Source organism: Oryx dammah, unplaced genomic scaffold, assembly GCF_014754425.2.
Source record: "Oryx dammah isolate SB20612 unplaced genomic scaffold, SCBI_Odam_1.1 HiC_scaffold_2, whole genome shotgun sequence".
Classification (NCBI taxonomy): Eukaryota; Metazoa; Chordata; class Mammalia; order Artiodactyla; family Bovidae; genus Oryx; species Oryx dammah.
Window position 1 is genome coordinate 182,602,204 of NW_024070186.1, and position 9,787 is coordinate 182,611,990.

At 54.4% G+C, this 9,787-nt stretch overlaps 1 protein-coding gene across 1 annotated transcript in view; it reads right to left on the bottom strand.

The window, feature by feature from the left end:
* The window catches only part of GSG1L (GSG1 like), a gene marked incomplete at its 5' end in the record, with an annotated part of 250,765 nt that extends 240,978 nt beyond the window's left edge, over positions 1 to 9,787 (bottom strand). The window contains one exon of the mRNA XM_040266633.1: positions 9,481 to 9,787. Coding sequence (XP_040122567.1) covers positions 9,481 to 9,787 — 307 coding nt within the window. The remainder of the gene's footprint in view (positions 1 to 9,480) is intronic.

Consider the following 9,787-nt stretch of genomic DNA (forward strand, 5'->3'; position numbering starts at 1 on the left):
TGTTACTCAGCATCACTGTGGCAAGTGCTGACTGGCACAGCCCTCTTCCACTCTCAGGCCTCATGGTGGAGGGGAACCTGTCCTCATCTCCTGTGGTCAATCAATACCATCTACCCCTCTGGCCACTCGCATCAGTTCAAGGACATGGAGACACAGTCCCAAGCTGATCCAATGAGAACTGGCTCTGGGACTTTTGTTTGGAACCTTGGAGAGGATGATCTCTTTTGCCCCTGAAGTTACTAAAGGGACAGAAGGTTCAGTCCAAAGTTTTGGGGGATGTCCACAGGGGGAGAGTGGACTTGAGAATGAAGCTAACCCAGAGGAAGGCAGAGCCAAGGGCTAGAAAGAGAAATTCCCAATTATACTGTGATCCAGCCACGCCACAACCTGGACTTTTCTTAGGAGACTTTCTATCAAGAATGACCATAAATTCCTTTTTTTTTTCTTAAGCCCATTTCAGGTGATTTTGTCTCTCACATGGTGAGTCCTGGAGTCCTGCCTAATGGGTCACCTCCTTTAGGGATGTCCATCCAAGCCCCCACCCATCCCCCTGGCTTGAAGCTCTGCTCTCCTCTCTTCACAGGACGGGCTTGTGTAGATCCTACACCCCCAAATCCCAGACAGAGCAAACAGGATCAGCCATCAAGGCTGCCACAGGCACCACGCCGTCCAATCAGATTCTTTCTCAAGATTGTGAACCGATAGCCATGAAAACAAGGAGCTGGGACTCCAATCACATGAGCAGCAGGGCTCTGGCCTAGAAGTTGCAAACTGGCAGGACAGAGTCTGCTCGCCCCTCATAAGTGTTAGGCCCAGTCCTGCAGAGCACGCTTCTTATTAATTGAATTCATTGCCAAATTTCAACCATTTCTTGGAGGGCTGATAAAATGGACAACTTTGGTCTCACAGGGTCCCCCTTCCTCCAATAATAATGGGCACTGGAGCTGAACGGTAGCTGCCAGTTCCCCACTGGCCCCTCCATTCCCCAGACTCTCTTTGGTTTCCAGTCTGGCCTCAGTAGGATTTTAGTCAGTGACTCTGGACCTGCAGGAAGATTATCAGCTCTGGCCTCCAGGAGCCCAGATAGTCCTGGCTGTGACTTCCAAGGCCTTTGCCTGGATTTTGTAGGCAGCAGCATCCTCCTTTAAAAAAAAAAAGAAAGAAAGAAACAGTATCCTTAAGTGGGCTAGAGTCTGCTCCTGTCAGTTCAGACCACGGATGGCCCCACAGGCAACACAGAGGCCTGAGGTCACAATATCTCCACAAGGTTCCAAGTCTGGCCCCAGGATTTAAACAGGATGACTGCATGAACCCCCTTAGTCCCTTACAGCACCCCCACTGAATACCTCTTCTCAGAAGCAGAACAGGGAAGAGAAGAGGGAAGAAAGAACATCTGACAAGTCCAAGGGAACAGCAGGCACAGAACCAGGGGCCTCCCGCTGCACACAAGAGTCCTGAGAAGGTCCTAGAAGGGCCTCCCGCTGCACACAAGAGTCCTGAGAAGGTCCTAGAACCCACATGCGTTCCACATATATTCACCGAACCCGCATGCAAAGCCAGTGTTATGTAAAATGCACCAAGTTTTGCCCCCATGAAGACAGCATCCGAGCAAGGGAGAGACATAATAAAGATAAATGGAAACAGAAATAGAGTCACAGAGGTAGAAAACAAACATGATTATCAAGGAGGGGAAGGGGGAGAGATAAATTTAGAGGTTGCGATGGACATACGCATGTGTGCATGCTAAGTTGCTTCAGTCATGTCCAACTCTGTGTGACCCTAGGGACTGTAGCCCGCCAGGCTCCTCTGTCCATGGGATTCTCCAGGCAAGAATACTGGAGTGGGTTGCCATTTCCTTCTCCAGGGGATCTTCCCCACCCAGGGATTGAACTCCTGTCTCTTATCTCTTACATCTCCTGCGGTGGCAGGCAGGTTCTTTACCACTAGCGCCACCTGGGAAGCCCTGGATGGACATATACACACTACTATATATAAAATAGATAACTAACAAGGACCTACTGTATAGCACGGGCAACCCTACTCGATACTTCGTAATGGCCTATATGGGAAAAGAATCTTAAAAAGAGGGGAGATATGTACATGTGTAACTGATTCACTTTGCCATACACCTGAAACTAACACAACAGTGTAAATCAACTACACTCCAATAAAACTTTCTGAAAGAAAGGAAGGATGGAGATAAATGAGTGATAGGTAGTGGCTAAGACAATACTTAGAGTGATGGGGGAATAAGGAGGGGGGAAGTGTTTGGAGGTCGTGAGGTCACTGATACAGACCACATGGTCTGGGACGGTGGTCTGGGACCCTGTCCACTGAGAAGAGGACATCTGAGCAGAGCCCTGCCTAAGAAGGGAGGGACCCTGGCAGCTACCTGGAAAAGAGTTCCCACATTAAAGGAGCAGCAAGTGCCAAGGTCCTGAGGCAGGAGGGCCTTGGCCTGTTGGAGGACCAGCAAGGAGGCTGGTGTGGCCAGGGCAGAGCAATTGCAGGGAGGGATGGTCAGAGAGGCACGAGAGGCAAATTTCAAAGGGCCCACAGGGCTTGGAGGATGCCTGGCTGTAAGCAGGTAAGACAGGATGCACGGGAGGGCTCTGCGCAGAGGAGGGACTCGGATTTAACAGGATTCCTCCGGCTGCTGGATGGAGAACAGACGGGGTGGGGACCAAGGGCAGGAGCCCAGGGAGGGGTGACTGCCCTAGTCTAGGGGAGAGATGCCAGGGCAGAGCTGGTCAGGAGATAGTCAGGTGGGGGCTGGATTCTAAATGAAGAGCAGGCAGGATTTGCCCATGGATGAGACGTGGGATGTGAGAACGCAAGGCACCAAGGAGGACCCCAAGGCTTGGGGCCTGAGTGGATGGGGGAGAGAGGATGGTGGGGGGTGGGGGGATGGTGGACCACCCGAAGAGGCAACTGCCACCCCCACAGGAACCTGGGCCCAGTGCTGATGGACCTGCCAAGTTTTTGAGAATAGCCATCAATCTGGATGTTTCTGTGAAGCATCTCAATTTTCAAACACTGGCAACTTATTCAGAGATGCTGAAAACACTGCAGGGCCAAGAAAACAGATGGACAGGGTCTTCCCTGGTGGTCCAGAGGTTAAGGCTCCGCACTTCTACTGCAAGGGGCGAGAGGTCAATCCCTGGTTGGGGAACTAAGATCCAGCATGCCACGCAACCAAAAATACATAAATAAGCCAAATATACCTATTTTTTAAAAAATGGACAGTTCGAAGGTGACCCAAGGGCCACACGTCCACAGCCTCTAACCCAAGGTCAGATGACCACAAGCTCCATTATTGAGTGATTGCTTTATACCAGCCAAGCATCTGTGTTATCCACCTGAACTCCAAGGACACAATCGTGAGGCAGATATCATCATCTTCTTGTCCCAGCCAAGGAAACTGAGGCCCAGAGAGGGCAAGCCCCTGCCAGAGGTCACACAGCACATGAGTAGTGGCTTAGGGGCTGGAGCCTGGACAGTGCAACCACAAGGCCTGTGGTCACAGGGTGCTCTGCCGCCTCCATCATGCAGACAAAAAAACAAAATGAAACATTCGTTTTACACACAAGGAGAGACAAGGCCAGAGAGTGTGTGACTTGTTTAAAGTCCCTCTGCAAGCTGGCACTGGAGGCTGGACTCAAACCCAGGACTCAGGACAACTGGCACAGTGCTCTTCCCAACAAGGCCTCTTGGAGACGCTGGGGGAGCCTGTATTAACTGGGGAGGGGGAGATGGGGCACAGCATGGCACAGCATGGCACAGCAGACAAGGGCCAGGCTCTGGGGCCTCCTGCATATCACAGCTCTGCCACCTGGAAACTGTGTGGCCTTGAACCAATCACTTTCCCTCTCTGTGCCTCAGTTTCCTCATTGGGCATAACCGTGGCCCCTACTTCACAGGGTTCTTATGGGAACCGAAGGAAGTAACACATGGGGGGCCCAAGCCACCCCCTTCAAAGTCCACCTCTTCACCCATCAGCTGCTCCTGGCCTGTGTAATATTACACTGATGTATTCCCAAGCACTGGAAGCTCCAGGTTGGGGACATCACAGGCCTCCTTGCACTTGTGAAAACAGAGCAGCATAATGTAAGGGGCAGACAGAAGAGCTGAGGTTTCTGCAGAAGTGAAGGGGAAGCAAGAAGGCATGGGGTAGCAGGGGGCTTCCCCTTCCAAGCAAGGGTCCCACCCCAAGCTCACTGGTGAGCATAATGAGGGGCAGGTGGAGCAGAAACCTCAGCAGAAGGGGAGGGGTCCCCTGCAAGCCCCCTGCTTCACTGCAGCATAAGAAGACACTTGGAGCCTGGTGGACAACTGCACCCAGAAAACAACAGTTATAACAACCAAAATCCATCCCACAAAAGGTGATGGAACCCCACTACGTGCCAGCACTGGGGACCAGTGTGGAGAACCCAGATAAACTCAAGCCCCACCTGCACAGAGCCCATGGACCACACATGAAACAAACAAGGAACACTAAGCAAAAGTCGATGGTGGCGAGCGGCTAGAAATCAACAGGAAAAGTGTGGGGAGATCAATGTTGAATCAGGTGTGGGAGAGAGCTGATTTCAAGAAGCTTCGGGAAACAGGAGCTTCCCTGGTGCTCCAGTGGCTAAATCCACGCTCCCAAAGCAGAGCACCCAGGCTCAGTTCCTGGTCAGGGAACTAGATCCCACATGTGTGTGTGCTTAGTAACTCAGCTGTGTCTGACTCTTTGCAACCCCACAGACTGTAGCCTGCCAGGCTCCTCTGTCCACGGGATTCTCCAGGCAAGAATACTGGAGTGGGCTGCCATGCCCTCCTCCATGGGATCTTCCCGGCCCAGGGATCGAACCCGTGTCTCTTATGTCTCCTGTGTTGGCAGGCAGGCTCTTTACCACTAGCGCCACCTGGCAAGCCCAGATCCCACATGCCACAACTGAAAGATCCAACATGCTGCAACAGTGCAGCCAAATAAATAATTTTTTTTTAATTGCTGAAACAGTCTTTGTGGCCATCTGCTGGAAGAGCCTTCCAGGCAGAAGGGAGGACCAGTGCAAAGGCCCTGAGGCTGAGTTTGTCTGGTGTTGGGGGCCAGTGCAGGAGAAGTCAGTGACCAGTGTGAGAAGGAGAGGACCCAGAGAGCTGGGGGAGGCTGAGGGCCACCCTCCTGCGGGGCCTCAAGCTTCGGGGACCATGTGGCTTTGACTCTAAGTGAAAAGGGGACTGTCAGAGAGGCCTGTGCAAAGGAGGGACAGGATCTGATGATTACTCAGTTGCAGAGTGGACAGGGATGGGCAGGGATGGGGGCAATCATGGAACAGGTGCAGAAGTCCACAGGAGAGACACAATACGGCTCAGACAGGGGGCAGCACAGAAGTGACCAGGCATCCCACACCCAACAGGTGCCCAGCATGTCCCTTAACTGTTTCACTGAATCCTTACTCCTTGAGCAGCTGCTAGTTGCTCTGATACCCATAAACCCCATTCTACAGGCCAGCAAACTGAGGCCCTTGCCCAAACCACAGGGCTATAAAGAGGCATCGTGAGGCATCCATCCTTCCTGGACCTTGTCCACCCGTGACAGTGGACAGAATGGGTCTAGAGTCAGGACACCAACCATCCTGTTTCTCCTTCCCCTGACTGACTCATCCCTCCCTTCTCGCCGGCCACCCTAGTCCCACTTCCCTCCAGACACCCTCACAAGCCCCCCTAGACCTGGCCACCCCATCAATCCTCCGGAGTCACCCTTCTCCTGAGGCTCAAACACACACTCCCTGAGCCGAAGTCAAACATTACCTGCGCTCGCGTCAGCGCAGCCTCCTTCCTGCCACCCCCTCCCGCCCACCGCCAGACCTTCCCTCATCACTCTTCCAGGCCTTTCTCTGCCGTCCCTCCCACCCCAAGGGCCGCCTCTGCACCCACCCGCGCCTTCCGAGCATCTCAGCCAGAAGAGAAATCCAATTTGCGTGAAGGGCTTGGGGTAATTCTGTGTCGAGGCCATGCTTCCCTGTCTGCCTGTTGAAGGAGGCTGATGCTCCTTCTTAGAGGAAAGAGAAAAGCGTCCTTTGTGCCGGGTCTGGGGAGATTGTGTCTGTTTAGGACAGGCTGCAGTTTTCTTTGTGAACCCTGTAGATTTTTTTTTAGTGTGGGAAAAGGGGCTTATTAGATTTCCCTGTGGCTGCCCAGAGTGGGGAGAGGTTTTTACCCTGAGCACAGAAAGAAATTACTGAACAGGCGTTTGAGAGGAAGGAACATTTAACAGCTGCCTCTCATGGAGAGGTTAGGATTTTGTGGTTGGTGTTTTCACTGGAGTGAACATAAAATCCAGAGAAAGGAAGAAAACCTTTGCTGTAGTTTCATGGTGGGAGGGAAGGAAGTTGGTTGGTCATGTTCTGCGTGGAGAGTAGGATTTTGTTCCTGGGGGGTAGGCGGGAGGGGTGTGTTAGGGTGTTTTTTTCCCCCTCTCTAAGTAGAAAGAAATTTTAAAATGGTCGCAGAACCCAGAAGGAAGGTTGTCATAGCAACAAAAGTTTGAGGCCAGGTACCTCCTCACACCCTTTCAGTACCACGGCGGTGGAGGGGTAGGATCTGGGCACTGTAGGATCCGCTGGGAAAATCATCCAAGTTTGGCTCAGACTTCCCAAATTTCTCACCAACAGTGACAGGCTGATAACTATTTTCCAAGCTCCCAGGGAGGAAAATTGTGATTTTCTGGGAGGGGCGATCGCTAACCAACAGTGATCAAGAGAAAAGAGAAAAACTGTGGGTTTGTTTTATTTACCCAACAAACTAACCATTCACGTTTTTACTAAGAAAGGACTGCCGGTGAGGGTCTTATGCTGAGCCCTCTCTGAAACTGCCCCTTTCTCCGACCCCCAGCTGCACGGTTCTCTTCTCTGATCACTTCATCTGGGTTCCTTTCTGGCCCAGGAAGACAACTCAGGCCACCTCATCAGATGTGAAGCCAGACAAGAACCTCTCTTAACTTCAAATTCCTCATCTGAAAAATGGGCACCATAGAAGTGCCTGCCATGCAAGGGTGTTCAAAAAGATTTCGCAGGTGAGACGTTTTCACAATGCCTGGTACACATCAAGGGCTCAATAATTGTGAGCTAGCATTGTTTTCAATTTTTTTATTAACATTCCTTAATGCTTAAAGAATTTAAACATCCTGTGTGGGATGCATATACATATTGCTGATTCACTTTGTTGTACAGCAGAAACTAACACACTGTAAAGCAACTATACTCCAATCAAAAAATCCTTAACATCTTGTGTCAAGCCCTGAATGAGCTGCACGGATGAGCTACAGGGAAATAACGGCAGCAGCAGTTTAGGGCGTGACCTTCAGGAAGAGGCCTGGAGGGACCTCCAACAATTGAGAGGCTAAGCTGGCCAGTGAAGACCCTGGCACTTCATGGAGCAGAGACGGGACCACGCCACCGCCAGGCACAGTGTTGGATCTGAGTGTGTACACAAAGGAAGGAGCAGGTGGTCTGAGAGTTTCCATGAGGAGAAACGTGGTGAGAGGCAGAGGTGAAGCGTGGGGAGGGGCCTCTACCCCCAAAAGGGTGCAGATCCTTTCAAGGATAAGGCATTCTGGGGCCTCTGTGGGAGAGGGCTAGGATGAGTGGAAAGCAGGGAATTTTAGCCAAGATGTCTTTTAAGGTTAATTTATTATATTATTACATCCCAGAGTAAAATACTCATGTCCTGAGTGCACGCCAGAAGTAAGTCTGATGGGGTGAAACTGGTCAGGGCATGACCCTATTCAGATGGTCTTTGGCAAACAGCCAGTATCAAGCAAGTGGTGCCATAAAAGTTCAGTGGGTCACCCCCAGAGGTAAGACAGAGCAGGCAGCACCCCAGGAAACCTCCAGTCCATGGTCCTGAGGCCTCATGCAACATTTATCCTGCAAATAGGTACTGAAGACCTTCTATGCACTAGACAATACCCAGAGACTGGGCATGGCAATGAACAAGATCGCTAGGGCCCTGCCCTCATAGAGTGCCAGCCTGTGGGGACCGGGGACAAGAAGCTGGTGGCCAAAGCCATGCCCCCAGAAAACTTCAGGTTGTGCCACGTGTGATGGGGGAGATAAAAGTGACAATGAGCTATCAATACAAAGATGGGAAGACTCTGCCTCCAAAGGGAGACAGAGAAGTCTTCTCTGCAGGGGACCCTACCAGGAAGTCCCCCCCGGAGCAGAGGAGGAGCCAGCCAGGGAAGACATGGGAAAGGGCATTCCCTGCAGGGACTGCAGCCTCCCTGGGTTTATTTCACACCTTCTTCCCTCTGTCCTTTCAACCAGTCAGGCCAAAGCCTAACTCAGGGCAAACTGGAGGTCTGTGGCCCACTCCTGTCTCCGTGGGACTGCACACAGAGCCCACGTTGACATCTGAGAGCTAAGAGACAGATGGAGAGTTTTAACCTTGGGGAGAGAGATCAATTCACTCAAGAGGGTCCCCTCACCTGGACTTGGAGCAACATCCTCTCCAGCGTCCGGGAGGTTCCGGGTGGTGTGGACCAGCGTCCCCAGCATGGGGCCCCGGGGTCCTGCCCTGGCCTCGCTGCCTGCCTCGGGGACCCTTATTCCAGCCCTGGCCGCCTTCTGCGGGTACAGCCAAGGGTGCGAGGCCAAGGGTGCGAGGCCAAGGGCGCAGTTGGATCTGTCTTCTGAAAAGTCACCCCCTTCCCCCACAAACCTCCCCCCACCGCCCCCCGCCTCAATTCTGATCGGATCCTCCCCGGGCTGTCCCGCTTTCCCGCCTGCCTTCTCTGCCTCCCGCCTCATCTTCTCCCCCGGGCGGGGGGCCTGACGCGAAGCGCTCCTTGCCCCTTGCAGGGAACCAACCGGACTGCCCCCACTGCTCACTCCCCAAACCGGGGCTGGGAGCCGATGAGCGCGGGTTTGAAATGGGGTGCGGGGAAGAATGACCCCCTGGGCTCCGGGCTCTGTGGATCTGCGGTAGGAGGGGGCAGCTGATAGCAACAGTCCCTGAAGCAACACCCCCACCACCCCGGGCGGGACGGGGGTAGCCAGAGCCCCGCGAAGGGAAAGCGGGGAAGGGGCGAGCGTGAAGATGAGTTCTGGCGCGGAAAGGAACGCGCGCCCCGCCGACCGGCAGCCGGGGCGGGTGGCCGGGAGACGCGCCTCCCCAAGGCGCGGCGACGTCCCCCCCCACCCCCGCCACTACCTCCCCACTAAAGGCGCCTGGCGCTCGGAAGGGGCAGGAGCTCCTCTGGAACCTTGAAACGGTGGAGCGTCCCGAAAGCCCAGCATCTTACAGACACCACCACACCATCCGGCAACCTGCCCACCGCGCTCCCCGCGCCCGAACGCTGGGCCGGCCGAGCCTGCGGAGCGCGGGGCACCGCGTCCTAGCGGCGGCGCGGGGCCCCCAGCCCCGGCGCGAGGAGGGAGCGCGCAGCCCCGGGGGAGCCGGGAGCCGAGCCCCGGGGCGCCGCCGCTCACTCACCGAGCCCGCCGAGCTCCTCCTCGCACGAGTACCAGATGCCGGTGTGGAAATTCCTGAAGAGGAAGCGGTCGTCTCCCGTCTCCCAGCTGTAGAGCGCGCCACCAGAGGGGCCGTTCCCGGCGGCGGAGGCGGCGGGGACGGCGGGGGCGGCGGTGCCGTTGGCCGTGGCGTTGGCGCCCGAGTTGGGGCAGTTGGCGCTCCCGCCCTGGCCGCAGCCCGGCTTGGGCACCCGCTGCGTGCCCTGGCACCAGTGCGTGGTGAGGAAGGCGGTGGTGGCGAAGAGCAGCGCCAGCAGGTTCAGGGCCAC